Source organism: Pyrus communis, chromosome 10 (assembly GCF_963583255.1).
Source record: "Pyrus communis chromosome 10, drPyrComm1.1, whole genome shotgun sequence".
Taxonomy (NCBI): domain Eukaryota; kingdom Viridiplantae; phylum Streptophyta; class Magnoliopsida; order Rosales; family Rosaceae; genus Pyrus; species Pyrus communis.
The window spans coordinates 9,019,380-9,042,025 of NC_084812.1; the positions used below are offsets into that span (position 1 = coordinate 9,019,380).

Here is a 22,646-nt window from a genome sequence, read left to right on the forward strand (position 1 = left end):
CATCGCGCAGATACCCTTACTAGTGTTTGCTATATGCAACCACATATTCGATATGCACATTGACTCATTGAACACCCAAAGAATTTTGCAAACTTTCGAAGGCGTGGGCTGCTAAGAGTCAAGTATACCAGTGATTCAACAAATAATTAAGAAAGGATTTCTCTTTTCTCCCTTGCATTCTCTCGCAGCTCTTCTGTTTAGTTGTTGAATTGAATAAATAAAAAACCTAAAATTATAACCAAAATTAGGAGATTAGAAATGCACAAAGAAAGTGAATAGTTGCTTATTTCTTAAAGAAATTTAAACTGACCATTTTCAACTTGTAGAATGATAATTTTGATGAGAGAAAAGAGTTAAGAGAGAAAAGAGTTGAAGGTTTTGAGAAAAAGATAACATATAGATGAGAGGGGTGAAATATAATCTTGTGGGTGGGAAGATTGTTAATGCAAAAGGTATTCAAGGAATGTGAAGAGAGAGAATATTCAGTAAAGGTGGGGGTGGAAATATAAGATACTAGCTAGTAGAAAACTGGGCTAAGGCCATGGATCAACAGGCCACTTGTTGAACATCAATGACTTTCTCACACCAAAGACCACAGTTACTGTACAAACAGTGGGAAAAATCGGACATCCACTGCTGATATGTGTTTGATGCAGAGTAAGATTATCTCCCCTCCTGTTCTCATTCCCTTCTCTCCTCTTTTCACATATTATTTTTTATCTTATTGTTTATATAAAAAAATCAATATAAAATGTTGACGTGGTTAAACTGTAACCGTTCAAATAGAAGGAAAGAGAAGAGGAGAGAAATTGGGAGGGGAGAGAATCCTCCTCCGTTTGATGTGTGATGCTTCATTTTTAAGCATGCAAACAAGCTGGCTCGCTAAAACTAAAGGTGTTCGTTCAGTTTGATGGTATTTTTTTTATGAATGTGCACCCACATATTCGATGTGCGCATTGAGCACCCAATTTTCTTTTGCAAATTGCCAAGTTTTGTTGATGTAATGGTTAGAATAATTTAAAACTTGGTGGGCATGGGCATGTGAACTGATTAAAACTCTACAGTTCTAAGTTCTAACCATTTTTGCATGTCTGAAGCACATAGTCGAACGTATACATAGAGAGAGCATTTAGTAAAGGTACAACATATGACTAATTGTAATTTAAATACATCGATATTTTTACATTAAGGGGGAGAGGGAGTTCGGATAGGCCACACAATGGGCAGCCTAATTTGGTATCGAATTTGCCATCTACGAAATTTGAACCTAAAACCTTTTACTTCCAAGTGAGGAGGAATACCACTAGACTGTGGACTAATTGTAAATAGAATTGTAGAAGTATCGTTCTTCGATAAAAAATTGGACTAATTAAAGTTAGTCAATTCAAGACATTCCCTAACACAAATTGTTTCGAACCCTAATTGTTGTTGCTCAAGATATTATTCTCAAGAGTACCACTACAACCTATCCCAATTTGTTTTTTCATTTTTAATAGTAGAGTAGATATCCCACCATACACTGGGTAGCAACTTACTTTTGGTCCCGAGACAAACGGTACGCTAAGAAATAGCCAATAACCCCAAAAAACACATCCGTAAGAGTTCGAATTTGAATTGGGAATTTCAGACCTTTACTCACTTTCCACTTGAAATTCTAATCAAAACTTGTTAACATCAACTTCTATAACACATGTTGATTGAACAAAAAAAAAAAAATTGATATGACATATAACATAGCAGTTCTTTATTATTTTGAAAGTTAAAAAAAAAAAAAAAAAAAAAAAAAAAAGGTGAAAACCAAAAATCAATTTTGGTCATTTTACTTGGGTTTTCAAAGTTTGGGTGTCTGATTGGGCCTTCTAAGAATAAACCGATTTGGGTTTTGTAGTGCGGGCTTTTACAAACTTAACATTTTGAAAACCCAAGCCGCCATATGCCGCCTTTCATCAGGCGCTTTCGTAAACTTAAACCAAGAACCCTAACTGTGACTCGGTTCGAAGGCAGAGTACCAGCCGCATCGTGCAGATCTTCTCTCTCGTCGCTTTCGACAAGGTAAGATCTATATCCAGTAAAACTGCTTAGTTTTATCATAATTTTGTCGGATTTAGGGACTTACATGTACTTTTTATGATTTGTCGTTGATTTTATGAATATCTGTTCGTTTTCTCCTTACTTGAAGATTTTCGATCTTCGTTGGATTATAAATATACTTGCAAATATTAGGTATAATTAGAGTTTGATGTGATTAATTTTATTTAATTTATTTTTCTAAATTTATTTTGTACAATTTGGTAGTAAGGAGTGTAATTCAACCAGGGAAACATTGAAATTATCCAGCATGCCAGATTTCAATTTTTGAAAACCTGAATTGGTGGATTTTCAGTTTAGTTACCGTTTTTTCAGTATCGAAGTTGCGTAAAAGAACTTCTCTTGCTTCTAATGGCGATTCGGATATAAGTTTTGTTCTTTCGAGCTTCCTAGTGTTTATAATCTGGAGATCTGACCTGAGCATTCTAACAAGAATTTTTTAATTTTCATCTGTATCATATTATAAATTGTCTTTTGTCGATGTTAGTCTCCTTTTGTTCTTATTCATGAAAATGATTTGATCTTTCTGATCAAATTTGGTTCTCCCTGGTATGGCCATTATAAATGTACTAATATTTGTTTGAACTGAATCATCAAACGCGGTCCACCTTATTTTTGCTTTCTTAATGCTGATTTACATTGTTGCATTTTAGTTTTGGATTTGGCATGAAACATGCACCGAATTTACGAGATCTTATTTAGTAATTGCTATTGTAGACTTCGAAAATGCTGTTGGCATTTTGATGATTAGTATTAGTAGTGTCTGTCGTTCAGCTTTTACTTGGTGCCAGTTAACTTGATATATCTTGTTCCTTGCCAGGTTCAGCTTTTGGATTAAGAACTTCCCAAAAACCTCTGTTCGAGATGAGGTAATGATTAGTATGATGTGTCAATGGAAATTCTTCTTAGCTTTTCTTTAATGAAGTACTAATAAGTTTTCCTCTTTCTTTGGTTTTGTGTTTATCTCCCTCTTTTCACAGCCGACCAATGGAGGAAGATGTAAGTTATATTGCTTTTGAGCTTATTTAGTGCATCTTTGTTGTGTCTCTCTTTGCACCGTTAAATGTTATGTGTTTTATTGCATTTGGATATGGAATTTGCAACTTTGTACGTGGTTGGCAATATCTGATGGTTTTGCATCTGTGAGTATGGAATGATTCTCGTGACATCACTTTGATGGTATTTCATGGAAACTGTTCGAGTCCAGAATCTTGTTGCATATCAATTAGTCAATTTTTGGTTCAATGTATTAGCACACAAGTAATTATCAAATGAAATTGTCATTTGTAATTGTGTTATGGCTTGAATGTCTGTGCGGGTTTCTTTAGTGACCTCTTTTGCTATATTCATGGTCTCATGTGTCTTTTCCTGGTCAGCTCTGAAACCACTAATTCCGCATATTTATTCTTATTCGGATCCTCAATTTGTGAAGATGCTTATCTAACCTGAATGCTGTAGGGTGCCAAGAACGAGGAAGAGGAATTCAATACAGGGCCACTTTCTGTCCTTATGATGAGTGTCAAAAATAATACTCAGGTAATGCTTTCTGAGAATCTTATTATTCTTTGTCCGGAAAGGCTTTACAGATCAAGGGCAAGTATTCTTATTCAATTGGTTCCTGTTGTGCAAACAGGTGCTCATCAATTGCCGTAACAACCGAAAGCTTCTTGGCCGTGTGAGAGCATTCGACAGGCATTGCAACATGGTTCTGGAAAATGTCAGGGAGATGTGGACTGAGGTATTTTCCTTGTTCGTTCTTTTGCGTTTTGATTTCATTGGGATACAGCCTGTGGCCCTGTGGTTGTTGATCATCAACCATCAACCATCAATCATCAATCATCAATCATCAATCATTACATATTCGTTTTTTTTTTTTTTTTGGTCGTTTATTTGTCTATGCAGGTGCCAAAGACTGGAAAAGGCAAGAAAAAGGCGCAACCGGTTAACAAGGATAGGTTCATCAGCAAGATGTTTCTCCGTGGGGACTCGGTTATCATTGTTCTTAGGAATCCCAAGTGAGGTGTAAACCCAGCACACAATTCTAATGACTTGTAGATGTAGATTATGTGCTGAAAATTGTAGAAGTACTATCGTCGGGAGTTTGAAATGCACTTCGTAGAGCAACTTTCCAGTGATGTATAACTTCATTTGGATCTGTTTGTGAATTTCAATTGACAGGCACTCTTTAGAGTATCCCTTCCGGTGTCGGATAGTTCTTGATCAAAAGTTAACTTGATTTGACTCTGAATTTCAATTGACAGGTGTTTGGACTTCATGCTAGTAATATCTTGAATTACAGTGTGCAAGCCAAGATCCCTTTGTAGCCTGACGGCTTTTTTCCGACAGGTAAAATTGCCGAGCGGCTCTTTTTATCCTAGTCAGCCGACTCTATTTAATGGGATAAGATTTAGGTGTTATTGAATTGAATTTATCCTAGTATAATTGTGAACCCGTTGATCGAATGGCTTCAACTCTGTCGATGAATTTGTTTTCTGTCCTCGTCTGCATTAGGTTTCCGGCCTGAAAATTTCTTCGCTGTTTTAAAGGACCTTATCTTAAATAATTGAAGATTTATTTTTCTTTATTTTGTCCATTCCTTTTTATTTTTTATTTATTCATTTATTCTCAACTTGCCTTTTGGCTTCTTCCAACAATAATTTATCTATGTCAGTTAAATCACTTGCTAATACACGTCAATGTATATATCTAATTAAACGACATATTTAACGATTTATTATAGTGACAGTGGCTCGTAGGTCGTTCATTTAGAATGATGACTGGCTAAAGCAAAGCTAATGCTTTTGTGCTTAATTCCAAACTCCCTTAACCTCATTTCCTCACAACTTTTCAAATTAATAATAAAATAAATATCCAGTTAGTTTGGAGTATGATCGTCATACAACCATATAGTTTATCAATCTACAGTAAAATCTCGACAAAAAAAATGTTGGATGAGATAATGACCTCGGTTTAATAATAAAATTTTCTAGTCTTAACTTGTAAAATAAAACATTTCGAACTGCCATATCTTTTGGAATAAATGATATTATCTACATTAAGAGGAGAGGATAAACTAAGCCTTGTAATGGACTAGCACTAGTGTGGTTCAAATTTGTATTTGGCAAGAATTGAACCTAAAACATCTCACTTACAAGTGAATAGGCATACCACTAGACCGTAGTAATAAGTGGCTTGATCCTCTTGTTCTTTTTTTTGAACAAATGATATTATCTACACTAAAGAGAGGGGTGGGCGTAGCCTCACAATCAGCTAGCAATAATGTGGTTCAAACTCACCTTTAATGATAATCGAATTTAAGACATCCCATTTACAAGTGAAGAGAATACCACTAAACCGTATTACTAAATTGTTTATCCTTTTAAATTACCTTAAAAGTTTAAAAACCCTAAAAGATAATGTATCTTTACTTTTTTTTTATTTTATAAGACACATGTATCTTTATAATAAAAATAAATAAATAAATTGTACAATACTTATAAATTAATAAATATTCATATATCTATTATATTATTCACTTATTTCCGACTCTCGGAAGGGATGGATAACTGTGATTTTCCATTAATTGTTCTTTTTTTTTAAAAGAAGGATTATATTATTCACTAATCAATCTAATAACTTCTCGATGTAACAACTTTACATGTTTTTATTAAGAAGTTGTTTGATAACCATTTTATTTTCAATTGAAAACTAAAAACCAAAACCTGAAAAGGGCTGTTGGATAACCATTTCAATTTCAGTACTGAAAAACCAAAAAATGTCAATTTTTAAGAAATTAAAAAATAAAAGTATACCAAATAAGATTTCAATTTTCAAAATAGTGAATGAAAAGAAAACTGAAATATGAAGATGAAATGACTATTTAAAGGCTCGAAAGAAAATAGTTTTCCGTTTTTCATTTTTTCAAAACTGAAGACAGAAAGTAATAATCAAACAAGATTTTCATTTTGAGTGAAAACAAAACAATTATTAAACAACTCTTAATTTCATGCGTTTCAAAAATTGGACTTTCAATTTTCATATTTTAAAAACTAAAAATGGTTATCAAATGTCCATGTTTTCAATTCTAAATGTATCTATATTATAATACGTAAAATCATACGTCGTGGCTGACGTAACGAACTCACCAAATAAATTTGGAGGGCAGATTGTCTACCCTCTTGTTTGGGGTGCCCTTCTCATCCCCTCCTATTTGTACGGTCACGGTTAAGTTAAGTCAATATTTTATATTCTTATTGCTTTTTGTCTTATTATCTCTATAAAAAAAAATTAGTATAAAATATTGACGTGACTTATTGTACAAAAATAAAAGGAAATGGGAAGGCATCCAAACAGAAAGAAAAACATCTGCCTCCAATAAATTCTCCAAAGTTCGGTCTAGAAAATTTCATGAAAAATAGATGAGACGCCATTTTGTCCTCAACTCGACACGTGTCTTTTCAGAGCACAATTTATTCAGATGTATACACGTAGATACATATAGTGATTGGACTGCATCCAAGTACAAGAATCCTGAAGTTGGCCGGCTTTACAGCTTGGAACAAACGAAGCTCTGGACTCTGCGCCCCAACTGAAAGGCTCAAAAAGTCAAATCTTTGGATTCCGGTGCTAATACCTCTTATCCGCGTTGAGGAATATCGTTATTCTCGATGGGGAAAGGCGGGGGCTGCTTCCCAAGCAAGAAGAAAGTCCCCTCCGGCGACAGAAATCCCGACGCCGCCAGCCATGCCTCCGCGGCGCCGATTTCCACTGATGGCAATCCAAATTCCGCTGCCAAGCCAAATGACGACGTTGTCGTCGCCCAGTCGCAACCGAATCCCGACGGGGTTCCGAAATTGAGGATATTCATAGTGTTCTACTCGATGTACGGGCACGTGGAGGGGCTGGCGCGGCGGATGAAGAAGGGGGTTGACGGCGTGGAGGGGGCGGAGGGGGTGCTGTGCCGGGTGCCCGAGACCCTGCCGGCTGAGGTTTTGGAGGCTATGAAGGCGCCGCCGAAGGACCCTGAAATTCCAGAGATTTCTGCGGCGGAGTTGGTGGCTGCGGACGGGGTTTTGTTTGGGTTTCCGACGAGGTTCGGGAGCATGGCGGCGCAGATGAAGGCGTTTTTCGACTCGACGGGGCAGCTGTGGAAGGAGCAGACCCTGGCTGGGAAGCCTGGTGGGTTTTTTGTCAGTACCGGGACTCAAGGCGGCGGCCAAGAAACCACTCTGTAAGCTTTGCAGCATTTCTCAATTCTAACTTGTTCTTTTTAATTCAAGAAGTTATGAATTTGAATTGGGAACTGAATTGTTTGGTTGGTTTTCTTATATGGTTTGCAAAATTGGGTTTTTATGCTTCTTAATTGATAATTTGTGAAGATTAATGGAGATTATTGTTGGCCAAATGAAGGTTCATCGGGTTTTTGCTGCGAAATTGACATGAAATTTTCAAGTATTATGGATGGTAGTTTTTGAGTTTGTGAGATTATTGTTTAATTCGAAATCGGATTAGTAAAGATTTGGTTTTTAAGGTAGCAATCTTTCCAATATGCATTTGAAGAAATGGCATGTCCTTGTGTTTCAGGATTAACGTGCGTAAATTTATCAGGTTGAACTGGCAAATATGTTTTAGAGGAAATTGACACACTCTAGGTTGCACAAAGATTGCGTATGATTATCTTCGTTTTGTGTAGTCTGTCTCAAACAATCTGAATCAGAAGCACCTTGTAACTTCTTACCCTTGGTATATTAGTATCGCATCCATCATTCGGATAAAGTTACTGCTATGGTTTTGGATGAAAACCTCGAAAGGTTGATGTAAATTGATGAGAAAATTTAGTGAGACTTGTGTTCTTTTATTTATTGCAGATGGACGGCAATCACCCAGTTAGCACACCATGGAATGCTGTTTGTTCCTGTTGGGTATACTTTTGGAGCTAGCATGTTTAAGATGGACTCTGTACGAGGGGGTTCTCCATATGGTGCCGGTGTCTTTGCTGGCGACGGCACAAGAGGGCCAAGTGAAACTGAGTTGGCCCTTGCGGAGCATCAGGGGAAGTATATGGCATCAGTAGTCAAGAAGCTTGGATAAACGATTTCCAGACCTAGTATCATTCTCCGCTATCATTTTCGTTTCTGTTTGTCCATCTGAATGTATTCCTTCTGCGATTGTTCTTTATTTTCTTTCATTTCTGAGTTCTTTTCTGTTCAGAAAACACTGTAAAGGTTTTAGATTTGTTCTGCCTGATTCTGTCAAATAATTTGTGAATGTGTTGGGTGTGTCATTTTTTATACTTTCATTTCGAAAACATGTAATTCAGTTAGAACTTGGTATATCAATAAAGTTCGTTTTCTTTACTATCCGTGATGATGAATCGTTGAATCGAGTAGAAGTAATATTGCAGTGAAAAAGCAGTCAACTTTTCTTGCGTAACGTCTGCAATCTGCACCCTATAGCAATCATCAATGTGGGATTTTCTTGGTGTAGAGAAAATCTAACCATGACTGCGTCGGATAAGTGCGAGTCGTTATTCGATTTTCGGACAAAGATGGCATAGACATCTGCAGTTGATGACAGCAGATGCAAATATGATACTCTCTCAACTGCCAGCGCATTTCCATGTCCCATTTCTCGGGCAATCGACCAACAAAAGTCTATGTAGGCCACTCCTGATCGAGCAAAGCACACCGTGTCATTGCCGTGTCATCTCTTTGATAAAGAGCGAACGTCCTCTCAAGAAAATATAATATAAAAAGGTATTGGGTAGGGCACCAAACACAATGCAAGCTCGACCTTTGGCACAAAACCAAAACCTTAGCAACGATATAATCTAACCTAGTTCAGTAGTGTACTTTACGATAGTTGATCAAAATACGTTGATTCTAACTTTATTGATAACCTAGTAGTAATGAAGTTGGCTTAAACAATACAATTCCTTACCTGTAAAGTTCGATACTCTTTCTTTGTAATTTCGATTAGATTAAATATTCTCCGATAAAAAAACAGAAATAGTAATTTTGTGGAAATTTCCTGTATCTTTCCAACCAGGATTCCAATTCCTGCGTCAAACTCAAGCGAATATAACCACTAGAGCGAATAATGTAGTTTTACGCAAGCTTTTTCCACGTAATGACATGTTTAACCCCACCCCTAGCGACAAAACAATGTATAATTATTAATTTTCAACGACCGATGGGGAAGCGACAAGGACATTTCCGGAAACTCACAACACACACTCCAACGAATTATATCGTTTTAAAGTCGGAAGCTTTTGCTTGTGAAGCTTACATATATTCACATTCACTCTCGCATTCAATTCACTCTCGCTTTCACTCTCTCCTCGTTTCTTCGACGATTCCAAGTTGGTCGCCGAAAAGCAGATATGGCGGACACTCTCAGTGCTCTGAGGTCTCTAATGGTGTCCCACTCTCCGCCTCTCGACGCCTTGGTCGTTCCTTCCGAAGACTATCACCAGGTCTGTCTCAATCTGTCAATTTCAATTGTGCCCCTGTCACTCGATATTAACGTTGTTTCCATTAAATCTTGTATCCGCAAATTTTCGATTTTACTCATGTTTTCTGTTCCTGGATCAAGATTGGAACTTTTCGATTGTAATTTGTAAATTCTGTGTTTTTTATTATTATTATTATTATTTCTTTTTAAGGATGTTGGGAGTGATTTTTGTGTTGGGATTTTATGTTGTAATTGCAGAGTGAGTATGTTTCGGAACGAGACAAACGGCGTGAGTTCGTTTCCGGCTTCACCGGGAGTGCTGGTTAGTATTGTCATGTTGTTTGAGGATGTTGCTGTTTAAATTTTGATTGCTTTCAGTTGAATTTTGAAGCTTTTAATGTTGTCGTGCTGAACTTCTGTGTTGAATTTTGTTCAGGTCTGGCATTAATAACAAAGAACGAAGCACGGCTATGGACGGATGGTCGGTACTTTTTGCAGGCAACGCAAGAACTCAGTGACCAGTGGCAGCTTATGCGAATGGGAGAAGACCCGGCCGTCGATGTCTGGATGGCAGATGTGAGTCACTGCTTCTTTGAGTAAATCCTACGATTATTTTCAATGTTGTATATTCCGTAGCCTGTAACCTTTTTGCATCGGCATTGACATTAAATTACGAGTTTCAGCCACTTTATGCATTCATATTGGACTCTGTATTAAGTGAATTTTGTGATTTGTTTTCGTTAGAATCTACCTCAAGATTCAGCCATTGGTATTGATCCTTGGTGCGTGTCAATAAACACCGCGCAACTATGGGAGTGTGCCTTTGCCAAGAAACGACAGAAGTTGGTTCAGACTTCCACAAATTTGGTAGACGAAGTTTGGAAAAATCAGCCTCCCACAGAAATTAATCCCGTCATTGTACATCCTTTGGAATATGCTGGTCGTTCTGTTGCGGATAAGTTGAAGAATTTAACAGAAAAAATCGTACGAGAGAATGCTCGTGGTATAATCATCTCAGCGCTTGATGAGGTTAGTTGGTTCGGTGTGTTGCTTCAAGTGGCCTCGTACTTTTACTCTATTTTGAATTTGTCATTCGGTATCACGATTTAATTGCTATTCTGCAGGTTGCTTGGTTGTATAATATTCGGGGCACTGATGTTGCCTACAATCCAGTTGTTCATGCATTTGCTATCATGACATCCAACTCGGCTTTCCTTTATGTGGACAAAAGGAAGGTTTCCTCTGAGGTTAGTTAAATCATTGTATCATACACAGTTAACATTATTATCATACATAATACACACATCACCATCTTAATCTTAATCTTAATCTTATTAAGCAACCTTCTTAAGACAGTGAGTATTGCTTGAAGTTGTCAAGCCACCAGTATTAATAGATGTATTTACTATTAGCCTTCACCAATTTGTGTGTCCGATTACTGATAACAGTGATTATACCCTTTGGACTAAATTACGATGTCCTCCATTTCTTTTTTCATATGTCCTTTTTTCCATGTTATAATGCAAGAGTGAGCATGAGCAGATAATCGGTTTAGTAGACACATCTGACAAATTCACTCGATATGCAGGTAAACTCTTACTTGGAAGAAAATGGCATCGAAGTTCGGGACTATAAAGCAGTGAGCTCAGATGTTGCCTTGCTTGCATCTAATCAGCTCAAACCTTCATGTACAGTTAAAGGAACCGAAGCTGAAAAGCCTAATGGTGGAAACAAAGCAGAAGAAACAGATAATGACCTCATATGGGCTGACCCTGGTTCATGCTGTTATGCTTTGTATTCAAGACTAAACCCCGAAAAAGTTATCTTGCAGCCGTCGCCTTTGGCCCTAGCAAAAGCTCTAAAGGTAGCATGCTACACTTCCTATCTTATGGAGATAGCATATTGTTTCTGATGGTTGTGCCAGTGATTTTATTCAATTCATTTTTTCTTGTCAACTGATTGCTCTAAAATCTTAGAACCCGGTCGAGTTGGAAGGGTTAAGGAAAGCTCATATCCGAGATGGAGTAGCTGTTGTGCAATATCTTGTATGGTTGGATAAGCAGGTAAATTGTGACACCTATGGTATCTTAATATCTTTAAATATTCTAAACAATATTATTTTCTGATTTCCTATATGTTTTCCAGATTTTGATGCGTTTAGTTCCCTAGATTTGCAACAATATGAAAGGCCTGAACTAATGCTTGATCTTGTATGAAAAAAATGCAGGCGCAGGAGATATATGGGGCTTCCGGCTTCTTTTTGGAGGGGGAGGCAACAGATAAGAAAAACCAAACGTAAGTTTGAGTTCCTTGTTGAATTTCATACCTCTCACCATGTGGATGAGATGCATCATGATCTTGATATAGAAACGTTTTATGTGTAAGTAAGATGTGAAAATCACACAAAGAACTGTTTTTGTCCAATTGCAGTTAGTGATCATCCATTCTTTGAACTTTCGTACAGTTGATGCCTTATACTGTTCTATGCTTAATTTAATGTTTTGATTGCTGAATATATGCTGAGTGGCACCATTTTTTTTATTCTATTATATGTTCATGTGTTGATTGAATTGAATGAACTATGACAGGAAAACTGCAAAGCTAACCGAGGTGACTGTAAGTGATAAGCTGGAGGGGTTTCGAGCATCAAAAGAGGTAGTGTGAACTTTTAATACGAAAATCCAACATGATAGTAGCGAAATTCCTTTGATGCAAATGTGCTGACCCCTCATATATATTTCTTGATCCTGTGTTCTTTCTATTTGGTATATTTGCAGTCATGGTTCTGACTGTAAAACTTTTTCTCTTCCACACCTCAGAATATTTGCAACAAGCGGTTACAGAAAAATGAAATATGCAGTTCAATTTATTACCAGATGTTTACTTGTGTGCTTATCTACCTCCATGCATGTTTAGTTTGCTTTACATGATAGGAATTTCTTATTCTGTTATATTTGCAGAACTTTAGAGGTTTGAGTTTCCCGACTATTTCGTCTGTTGGCCCAAATGCGGCAATCATTCATTATTCACCGGAAGCAGAAACTTGTGCTGAGTTTGATCCAGACAGCATCTATCTTTTTGACTCTGGGGCACAGGTTTGTCAACTTTCATTTGGCTGATAAAAAATTGCCAACCAATTTCATGCATTTATGTTCTAGCATACTCACTTACTCATGATGCTTCTGTTCTTTCAATTGGTAATGTTGATGACATGGTTGCAGTATCTTGATGGAACAACTGACATAACACGGACGGTTCATTTTGGAAAACCTTCAGCTCATGAGAAAGCATGCTATACGGCAGTAAGTTCTTTTTGTTTTGTTATTTGGTTGTTGAACTCATCCTAATTTGAACACTGTTGTTCTAACTCTGTTTTGTTATGCTTTGAATTGCCAAAATCTTGTACCTATTCATCCCCGTATTCTGTTACTCATGATCCATTGTCACCACACCTACAGTTTATAACCACCGTAGCCCTTGTATCCACTCCCACTGACCTTCATCACCATTCAACGTATACTACTGCTACGAACTTTTTGTAGTTTTTGACTCATTATTTACGCTGCCTTCCTCAAGCTTATTACTATTTGAAAAGATTTCAGTTTACCATGGCATAAAATAACCACAAATGAAGCAGTACTATCTACATTAGCCTTTTACGCTCGAAACTCAATTCCAAATCCCCATGTTATATCCATCCATCAAAATGGACCCTTAGATTTAACCGATAATGAACGAGTTAAATGAATTTAGATTCACAATGGGATTTCATTATTTTCATGTTCTTAATTTTTACTCTCTGGATTACATAATTTAGATCCACAACAGTTGAGTCCTTTATGTCCTACATACGTAGACTGTTATCCCAAAATTCCTTCAAGCCAATCCTCATTTTAGGGTTATATGAAGTAGCGTGATGTGCTGCATATTGTGCAGGTCCTCAAGGGTCATTTAGGTCTCGGGAATGCTCGATTTCCGAATGGAACCAATGGTATTTCATGCTTGTCTTTTTTTCCTTTTTAATCAGATATTTCAAGTGTAAGCATGTCTTAGTTGAATACATTTTCATCGTTAACTTTTTACAGGAAATGCGCTTGACATTCTTGCTCGAGTTCCTTTGTGGAAGAGTGGTCTTGATTATCGACATGGTACTGGTCATGGGGTTGGGTCTTATCTAAATGTTCATGAAGGTAAATATTAACGAGAACTGCTCATTCTTTACTCTCCAATGTAGTGTTTAATTTGAGCTTATTAATGAATTTTCGATTCTTCCTTCCATTTGCACTGGTTGAGCAGGTCCACATTTAATTAGTTTCAGACCACATGCTCGAAATGTCCCACTGCAAGTTTCCATGACTGTAACAGATGGTTAGTATCAGTGTATACAATTACTCATTATTATTTATTTTGTTTTACACTTGTATAAAACCTTTCTCAAACTCAACAAAGAATTCAATCCCGCATACTGGAGGATAGCCACGCATCAGGAATCATGATTGATATTGTATGTTATGTTGACTATCTCTTATCTTATGTTGTTCATGCATTGCTCATGCTGACAACTTATTAGTCATACTTGGTTAGGGCATGCATCTATGAATTGTTTTGAGTGTCGACGAATGGGAGTTGTTAGTAGCTTCTTGAATGGGACTATGTGACTTGTAAGTACCCTTTAGACTGACTGTAGAACTGCACTTTTCAGAACCTGGATACTACGAGGACGGGAAATTTGGTATAAGATTGGAGAACGTGCTTGTAATCAACGAAGCTGATACAAAGTTCAACTTTGGTGACAAGGGTTACTTGCAATTTGAGCATATAACATGGGTAAGTGCCCAATTTGCTACTTTCCTTACTATTAAATAGTTCGATTTCCATGCTATGCGTGACTTTTCTTTTTCTTTTCGATTGGATCAAATGACTTGCACATAAAACATTGGACATGAACTTAATTTGTACACGAGTTAACTTAGTCGCACAGCGGCTTGGCATTTATGTTACCACAACACTTTCTCCCTCAATTTATCGATTATAGAGCAAGATATCGTGTAATTGTCCAGAAACGACAGAGACTTATACTGGGTTGATCAATTTCCAAATCGATATTGTGGAATTTTCCAGAAAGAACACAGGAGCTGATCTAAAATTTTCTCGGTTTTATTCTCTTTCCAGGCACCATACCAGAGAAAGTTGATCGACTTGAGTCTTTTAGTACCTGAAGAACTGGAATGGCTCAACACCTACCATTCCAAATGTAGGGACATTCTGGCTCCATACTTGGATGAATCTGAGAAGGCATGGCTGAAAAAAGCCACTGAACCCATAAGCGTGTGAGCTGCATCCCTCCTTCGTTTCTCTCCGAGAGAAAAGCGAGCTTTCTGAATGTGCATATTGACTCAGTAATGAATAAAAATGTATATTGTATCTCGAGATCAGTAGTATCTCGTGTGCCATCTGTTTTTATGATCGTTTATTTGGAAACTTGCTACCTTTTTTTCGAAGTCTTCGTTGTTTAAACATCGATAATGCATTCCTACTATGCAATGTTACCGAGAAATCGGACCTATGACACCGATGATTCGATTCTCTGGACTGTTAGCCTTTACGATTCGTTATTTGTGCATGCCTCAAGCCCTATCTGCACGCAGTCTCAACCTTCCGGCGTAGGGCGTTGGTCTCTCGTAGTCTTGCCAATTTGGGCAGTGCATTGAACGAAGACCCTCTCCTCACTCATAGCTGCTTGCCCAATACGAGTAATTAAACCGAAGGCTTATTAGTCGAAATGCTCTCTGAAACTGTCATTGCGTCTCAATTTACCCATTGAAACTAGTTTTGTCTCACTTTGTCGACATTTTCAACATTTTTGACTCATTTTATCCACTTCTGTTAATGGACTGTTAAATTTAAGGGTATTTTAGACATTTCAGTTTTTGCACATTGTTTACCTCTAGACCCCACACTAAACAAGTCTCAATTTTATTTTTGACAACTCTAATACAAACGCATAAATTTTGGGTAGTTTTAAAAATAAATTATTCAATCAATAGAAAAATTCCGAGCAACAAAATCATTGTATCAACCAAAATAAGGGTTACATTTGTTCGTAGAGTCATTTCACTTGCAAGACATTCATGTATTGGCTCGAAACTTTGCAATTGAATAATATTCATTACAACAAAACCAGTGTACCATTAAGCTATCCTATTCCTATCCAAAATACTTCCCAAACCAAAAAAAAATCATTTTAAAGAAAATGTGCACATTTTGAAACAAAAAATTTCACATTTGTTGAGCACTGATTCCACTAGGCATGAGCTTGTTCAAACTGTGCACATTTTCTTTAATTGATTTTTTTGGTTTGGGAAGTATTTTGGATAGGATAGCTTAATGGTATAATGATTTTGTAGTAATGAATATTTTTCAATTGCAAAGTTTTGAACCAATACATGGATGTCTTGCAAGTGAAATGACTTTACGAACAAATGTAACCCTTATTTTGGTTAATACAATGATTTTGTTGCTTGAAAATTTTCTATTGATTGAATAATTTACTTTTTAAAATGCCCAAAATTTATGCATTTGAATTAGAGTTGTCAAAAATAAAATTGAGACTTGTTTAGTGTGGGTAAATAAATGTGTAAAAATTGAAATGTCTAAAATACCCTTAAATTTAACAGTCCACTAACGGAAGTGGGTAAAGTGAGACAAAAAAGTTGAAAATATCAGTTTTAGGGGGTAAAGTGCAACAAAACTAGTTTCAAGGGGTAAACTGAGACTCAACGGTAGTTTCAAGAGGCATTTCGACTAATAAACCTTAAACCAAATCATTCTGCATTCTTAGAATTAACAGCGATTACATGTTCTGATTTTAGGACATAAAAGCACATAATTAACTTGAAATACCGTTAATCTTGCATTGTTATGTGTTTCTCCTGTCATGAACACGTTATTCCTCCTGCTTGGTAGCTCACCATTAAGGCTTGACTGTCTTCTCACTGCACGTTGAAACCCATCACTTAGATGATTGGATCTAGATCTTCTCCTTGTTGCCCATATGTTCGCAATAGAATTAAAAAACATTAAGCTTACCAATTTAAAAGCCAACAAGAAAAGTACCTTAAAACGTAAGGGGAGAATTGTCTTGGTGTTAGGGTTTCATTTTTAATTTTGTGTTTGGTTTCAAACTTTTTTCTTTCTCCTTGGCATGAATTAATGTAGAATTTCATTTGCAGTAAAAAAAAAAAAAAAAAAAAATCCCAAAACAAAAGCATCTTGAAACAAACATATTTTTATTTCACTAATTGGACTTGGCTGTATGAATCTTAGAACGCCATTGCACTCGATTTTGCGTTAATTCTTCCGTTAGATTCAAATACTTTATAAACATCTCGAAAGATGTTACATTAATTATTATCGTTCATTGAACTTAAACTTACAACCTGTTTTCAAATTCATAATAAAATGAAGATTGATAGAATAGCACAAATTCTATCACAAACCAAAATTTGTCGCTATTCGTTAAAACTGAAAGATTCAGCCAACATTTTTATACTATTTAAGTTATTTGTTCACGTACTCCTTTTTTTTTTTTTGGTAAACAATATGTTTACTCCAAAGTTGGCGTTGCTTGTTGATCCCTCACTTGCTTAGCCAATTCAGAGAGTTTGTTGACATCTTGTGATTGTCTCTATATTTTAAAAGGTGTCCAAGTGCCAACTGATCAGTTGCATTGAGTTGTCATAGTTGTCATAGCTTGCACACAACTTATCTTGTTGGCACCAACACAATTATTAACCAGACCTTATGCAAAAACGCATTTTTTGTATATAACGCATTTTTTTCTTGTGATTTGGAATTGGTCATTGTTTGCCAAAAGTTTCCCCTCAAGAGTGGTCCTTATTCTTTAACAAGAAATGCCATTTTAATAGTAAGGTTGTTCAATTAAATTTGATACCTTAATTAAACTTCTTATTTATCGTAACGCTAAAAGCAACCCCAAATACAACAAGAATACAAGACAAGATGAAATAATGCTTGGAAGCATTATTGAGATAAGTAGTAAAATATGGAGATAAAACTGTCTACTAGTATGTACGTCTAGTTAATGAGTTTTGCAAGTCTTATTGTACTCATTTATCTTAGTGTTTGTTTTGGCATGAGAGTCCAAAGATTTTTCCAATAGTGGGAGTTGCCTCGTTAAATCCTACATATTATGTGCACACTTTATTTAAACTTAAGCCTAGAAAAGAATGGAGCAACGATGAGCGTAGCTGTAGCATTGTGCACATTTTATTTTGGTGTTGCTTTTTGTTTTGACAGAAGAAAACAAATTCACAGTGGTTTTGCCTCAACAAGTCAATCACATAATTTTTTTTTATGCTTTAAATTAAGAAGGAATGACTAATGTTTTTTCGAGTGACAATACAGCCCTAAAAAACATTGTGTTGCATTGAGTTGTCATAGTCGTCACAACTTGCACACACCTTATCTTGTTGGCACCAATCCGGCAATCAACTAGACCGTATGTAAAAATGCATTTGTCACATAAAACGGAATTTTTCTTATGGTTTGGAATCGGTCATTGTTTGCCAAGAGAGCATCAAGTTCCCCCTCAAGAGTGGTTCTTATTCTTTAACAAGAAAAGCCATTTAATTAGTAAGGTTGTTCATTAAAATTCTTTATTTATCATAACGCTAAAAGCAACTCCAAATACAACAAGAACATAAAACAAGATGAATTCACGTTCGGGAGCATTATTGAGATGATTAAGTAACAAGAGAATGCCTCCAAATCAGTTTCGGACATTAACATTGGCAAGCTTCATGTGCATCGACTCGCCATGCTTTGCAAATTGAGAAAGAGCATTACGAGATGAACCCCCTTCTTCCAAAGCCTGTGCGGCACTTTCTTTTAGCTTCTTCATTCTTTCCCTCAAAACAAAGCCTTTTTGGTCCTCCATAATCATCCTCACCATTTTCTCTATCTCTTTTCCATCCACCATTTTCTTCCACGGCGGTATCTTCGACCGCACTGCCACTTTGAACTCTTCTGTCAACAGTGTGGCGTTCGGCCTCTGCTCCGCATGAAGCGGCCAAACAATCATAGGCACTCCATTGGTTAGGCTCTCTAGAGTTGAGCTCCAACCACAATGCGACAAAAATCCTCCGACCGATGGATGGGCCAAAATCTCAACTTGTGGGGCCCACAAAGGAATAACAAGCCCAAGGTCCTTGGTTCGATCAACAAACCCTTCAGGCAAGTACTTCAACAGGTCTTCATTATCACAGTCAGCCGTAAAATAGGCCGCATCCGCAGTTGTTGTGGTGGGAGCGCGTATCACCCAAATGAATCGTTGTTGGCTGAACTCCAAACCCCAAGCAATCTCAGTCATTTGCTCGTGCGACAAAGCCCCACCACTACCAAACGACACGAAAATTACGGACTCACTAGGTTGCTTGTCTAGCCAATCAAACACCTTTCCCTTTGAACATGACAAATCATTAGGCCTTATTATGGGCCCAATTGGATAAACCGGCACTGTCAAGTGCTGGCCCAACAAGTTCTCATCTCTAAGCGCCGCAAGGGTAGTGGGCTCTAACTCCTCCCAGGTGTTTAGCAAGATCCCATCACTACACTTAGGGATCCGGCTTGCTATCCCAACAAAATCATGGTATTGCTGGTTGGTCCGGTACAACATAACATCAAAGACATCGAGCTGCGGACGGAACTCCCTACAACCTGGGATCTTCAACGGCTCTTTGTGGTCAACGAAGTTTCCTTCGACTTCCTTGTCGAATGTCAGAGAGCAAATCAAGAACGAGAAAAACCATGCATTGGAAGCAAAGAACAAGTACTTTGGAATCCCTAGCTCCTCGGCAATGGGAAACGATTCGGTGCCGAACAGGTCCACGATAAGCATGGTCGGGGTGAACTTCATGGCACGTACGGCTGACCGGAACTCATGTCGTAGCTCTCGCATCATTACGACCAGGTTTGTAGTGACTGAGGTGTCCGGGCCCACGAGGCCAGAAATGTCCGGGCGTGGGAGTTGGACGATGTCCAATATTTTTGTGGACGTGGCTGCCTTGAGTTCCGCCTCGGAAGACGGGGAGATGAAGATTGTGACCGCAAAGTTTAGGTGCGTGACGAGCCGTTTTCCTAGCTCGAGGACGGGAATAAGGTGCCCCATTCCCGGGCCGCAGAGAATGGCTGCATGTTGCTTGGAGCTCATGATCTCCGCTGGACCTAGACTTTCAGAGGAGGTTGAGAGATAGAGACTCAAATTCTCAAAGAAAGAACAATAAGTGCAACAAGTAAGCCAAGTTTGTAAGGAATTAAGTGGTAGAGACAATATTGAACTAGGTGTGACGGCAGACGCACTAATTTAATTCGACGGTACATGATAATTTGATCTCACACTAAAACCCTAAATTTCTAATTTAATTTTTCCATATTGAATCTTACATATGATACCAAAAACCTTCAAATTAAAGAATATTACTGCCTATTTCATACAACAGAAAGAGAGAAATCGAACAGTTAAGAAAAAGTGAATACCTTGTAAGGTGCTTGTGCGTGTGCGAGGGGGTGTCTGGGCAGAGTGGCTGCGGAGAGGTCGAAGAGGAAGAGTAGAAGATGAAGGCCAAAGTCTTGTTTTAACTCTCTGGGCGTAGAAGAGTCTCTTAAATTTTATTTGGTTAGTCAATAGTTTGGACTTGTCATGGGTCCATATTTTCAAGTATAATATACGTTTTTTAACTAATACAAACATGTTGTTAGGAGAGAGATTTTTTTTTTCTTTTCGTTTAATCGGAAAAATGAATGAGTGTCAACTAAAAATTTAGGAGCTGCTAGGAAATTTGATAACAATTTCGTTTTCAACTTTTGTTTTTCATTTTTTTTAAACTAAAATCTTGTTTGGTAACTACTTTCAAATTTTAGTTTCCAAAGAAACAAAAACTGAAAACTGCTTTCTTAGGTTTCAAAATTTGGCCTTGAGATTCCATTTTTTGGTTTTCAGTTTTCATTTTTTTTTAAACTAAAAACTAAAAGTAGCTACCAAACAAGATTTTAGTTTTTAGTTTTAAAAAAAGTAAAAACAAAAAATAAACACGAAATGGTTATTAAACGACTCACACCCCAACCTGGATACCCACGTGGATACTGAAGTTAAGGCATGATGGCTGACACTACGAAGGGTGGCGAAGCCAAAGGTGAATGTGATGTGTAAGTACGAACAAATTAAAGCTTAAAATTAAAACAAGAGTGCCTAGTGTGCGGGATGAACCCAATAAGTGATTATTTTTGTCTAAATTTGTCTCTCATGCTATCAATCACAAAAATAACTAGCATTTTAAAGACATTCACTCAAATAAGTTGGTCATACATATACATCCATGTAAGTAGGTCTTGGTATCTAACTTGATTTGATTTTTGGACTAACGTTTGAGTGGTTGAAATATTTTTGGAGCAGCCCAATAATCTTTTAGTTGCCATGTTCTATGGAAAGTCAGTCGCAGCTAATTTGATAATGTTGACAATAATAATTTGTTTTGAATTCATTTTTGGTGATAATCAAATTTAAAATGACTCATATTACAAATGAATGAGACTCTCTCAAAGTGAGACTATTCATGAACTCTCTGATATCTCATTTTCTTGCACGATACTTTATAATATTAACACGACAATTATGTCAAAAATATAATGTGATGAAAATTCATGAATAGCCTTCCTTTTAAAAAGTTCTCTTTAGCATTTCTCTTTTTTAAGTTATACATATTATTGCCTTCACCAGCAAAGGGATAAATCATTACTCTAGGACTGCCCTTGAGTTTTCGTGAAAGTGAAAAGGCTGTTGCATTTTTTAGTTCTTTCAAAAGAATAATGTTAGGAGATCAAATTTTGCAAATCAAATGACATAGTTGGTGATAATTAGATTATTACTTAACTATTGATTAACATACTTATTTTCTATTGGTGACACATCATTTGATTTACAAATTTAGTTTAAAATTTAGTATCCCTAATGTGGATGCAAATTTTCGCCTTCTCCTTCTTTGACAAAATTGCACCTACAAAACAATCAACACCTTTGGTCAAGGCCAAGAGCCTCACGTGCCCACGATGATTGGGGGGGGGGGGCCTTTGGTAGAAGAACCTCCGATGCCAAAGTTAGAATTTAGAGAGAAAAATGTTTGGAGAGTTTTGCAAGAGTGTGTAACCTAGCTTTTTAGAGAAAATGGGGTCCAATTTATAGAGCATGGCCAGCCCTCTTTGGGAGAGAGAGTGGCCGGCCCTTGTGTGTTTTTTGGGGTGTAATGGGTGAGTTATTTGGCCATTAATGAATTAATTAGGTAATAAATTCATTAATTGGCCAATTAACTCAATTTATATGGAATGTTGTGAAGGTTATGGAGTAAATACCTTGTAGGAAATATAAGATGAGGATGGATGAAATAATTTTGAATTTGTTACCTATTTTGGGCACTTTTAGCTTGGTTGAGGGATGCTTGACCGCTGCTCACCCGTAGGAAACCTGGTGTGGTTCGAGGGTAATTTTATCATTTTAACCCAAAAATCCACGTGTCGCCTCTTGATTATTTTTGGCTCCACACCTAACATTATCACTTCTAAAATCTTTGAAAACCTTTTGGTGGCGGCATTTATTCATTTTGAATTCATTGGTTTTTGAAATAAGAGAAAAATGTGTTATTGCCTTTTATTTTGGGTAAGATAGTAAGACCAATTTTTTAAACCAAACTTGCGAATAAATTGATGTGTCACCAATAAGAAATAAACACATTAATCGACACTTAATTAATAATCTAATCATCCACAATCATATCATTTGGTTTGCAAATTTGACTTTTAAAAATTTGATTTCCCTAACATTACCCTTCGATTTTTTAAAAAAGAGACAAAGAGAGCTGCTGCTTTTTGGCTTGACAGAAGAAAACGAATTTGGTGCTGCTGCCGCCGTATCACACTCACACGTATTACTCAGTGCAGCATGTATGTTTAAGAGAAAATAATATTTTTCGTGTTGTTTTTTATCGGCTTTTAATAAGAAATCAATTATAAAAATGTACTTTTTAATTTTCATT

At 36.9% G+C, this 22,646-nt stretch overlaps 4 protein-coding genes across 4 annotated transcripts; 3 read left to right on the plus strand and 1 right to left on the minus strand.

Annotated features, from left to right (window-relative positions):
* Positions 1-1,943: 1,943 nt before the first annotated feature.
* Positions 1,944-4,281, plus strand: LOC137747275 (uncharacterized). The gene is made up of 6 exons (XM_068487352.1): positions 1,944-2,052; positions 2,909-2,957; positions 3,069-3,087; positions 3,547-3,624; positions 3,722-3,826; positions 3,991-4,281. The coding sequence occupies exons 2-6, from the start codon at positions 2,953-2,955 to the stop codon at positions 4,105-4,107; spliced, it is 324 nt and encodes a 107-aa protein (XP_068343453.1). The 5' UTR covers positions 1,944-2,052; positions 2,909-2,952; the 3' UTR covers positions 4,108-4,281.
* Positions 4,282-6,623: 2,342 nt separating this feature from the next.
* Positions 6,624-8,449, plus strand: LOC137747704 (probable NAD(P)H dehydrogenase (quinone) FQR1-like 2). Its single transcript, XM_068487864.1, has 2 exons — positions 6,624-7,318; positions 7,956-8,449. The coding sequence occupies exons 1-2, from the start codon at positions 6,756-6,758 to the stop codon at positions 8,176-8,178; spliced, it is 786 nt and encodes a 261-aa protein (XP_068343965.1). The 5' UTR covers positions 6,624-6,755; the 3' UTR covers positions 8,179-8,449.
* A 915-nt stretch (positions 8,450-9,364) lies between these two features.
* LOC137746768 (aminopeptidase P1-like) lies at positions 9,365-15,126 on the plus strand. The gene is made up of 16 exons (XM_068486773.1): positions 9,365-9,562; positions 9,799-9,862; positions 9,977-10,116; positions 10,285-10,569; positions 10,665-10,787; positions 11,129-11,404; positions 11,517-11,603; positions 11,768-11,835; positions 12,129-12,195; positions 12,501-12,635; positions 12,762-12,842; positions 13,477-13,531; positions 13,626-13,730; positions 13,837-13,908; positions 14,243-14,367; positions 14,713-15,126. The coding sequence occupies exons 1-16, from the start codon at positions 9,470-9,472 to the stop codon at positions 14,872-14,874; spliced, it is 1,938 nt and encodes a 645-aa protein (XP_068342874.1). The 5' UTR covers positions 9,365-9,469; the 3' UTR covers positions 14,875-15,126.
* Positions 15,127-18,256: 3,130 nt separating this feature from the next.
* LOC137747590 (anthocyanidin 3-O-glucosyltransferase 5-like) lies at positions 18,257-20,241 on the minus strand. The gene is made up of 2 exons (XM_068487724.1): positions 20,098-20,241; positions 18,257-19,785 (listed from the first exon to the last, which is right to left on the minus strand). The coding sequence occupies exon 2, from the start codon at positions 19,769-19,771 to the stop codon at positions 18,332-18,334; it is 1,440 nt and encodes a 479-aa protein (XP_068343825.1). The 5' UTR covers positions 19,772-19,785; positions 20,098-20,241; the 3' UTR covers positions 18,257-18,331.
* Between the last annotated feature and the right edge of the window lie 2,405 nt (positions 20,242-22,646).

Bases quoted from the DNA above. Each gene is read 5' to 3' on its own strand.
- LOC137747275 (XM_068487352.1), top strand. The intron at 3,625-3,721 runs GTAATGCTTTCT...TTGTGCAAACAG, and splicing joins GTGTCAAAAATAATACTCAG to GTGCTCATCAATTGCCGTAA. The intron at 3,827-3,990 runs GTATTTTCCTTG...TTGTCTATGCAG, and splicing joins TCAGGGAGATGTGGACTGAG to GTGCCAAAGACTGGAAAAGG.
- LOC137747704 (XM_068487864.1), top strand. From the start codon at position 6,756: ATGGGGAAAGGCGGGGGCTGCTTCCCAAGCAAGAAGAAAGTCCCCTCC. The intron at 7,319-7,955 runs GTAAGCTTTGCA...TATTTATTGCAG, and splicing joins GGCGGCCAAGAAACCACTCT to ATGGACGGCAATCACCCAGT.
- LOC137746768 (XM_068486773.1), top strand. From the start codon at position 9,470: ATGGCGGACACTCTCAGTGCTCTGAGGTCTCTAATGGTGTCCCACTCT. The intron at 10,117-10,284 runs GTGAGTCACTGC...TGTTTTCGTTAG, and splicing joins TCGATGTCTGGATGGCAGAT to AATCTACCTCAAGATTCAGC. The intron at 12,636-12,761 runs GTTTGTCAACTT...ACATGGTTGCAG, and splicing joins TTTTTGACTCTGGGGCACAG to TATCTTGATGGAACAACTGA.
- LOC137747590 (XM_068487724.1), bottom strand. From the start codon at position 19,771: ATGAGCTCCAAGCAACATGCAGCCATTCTCTGCGGCCCGGGAATGGGG.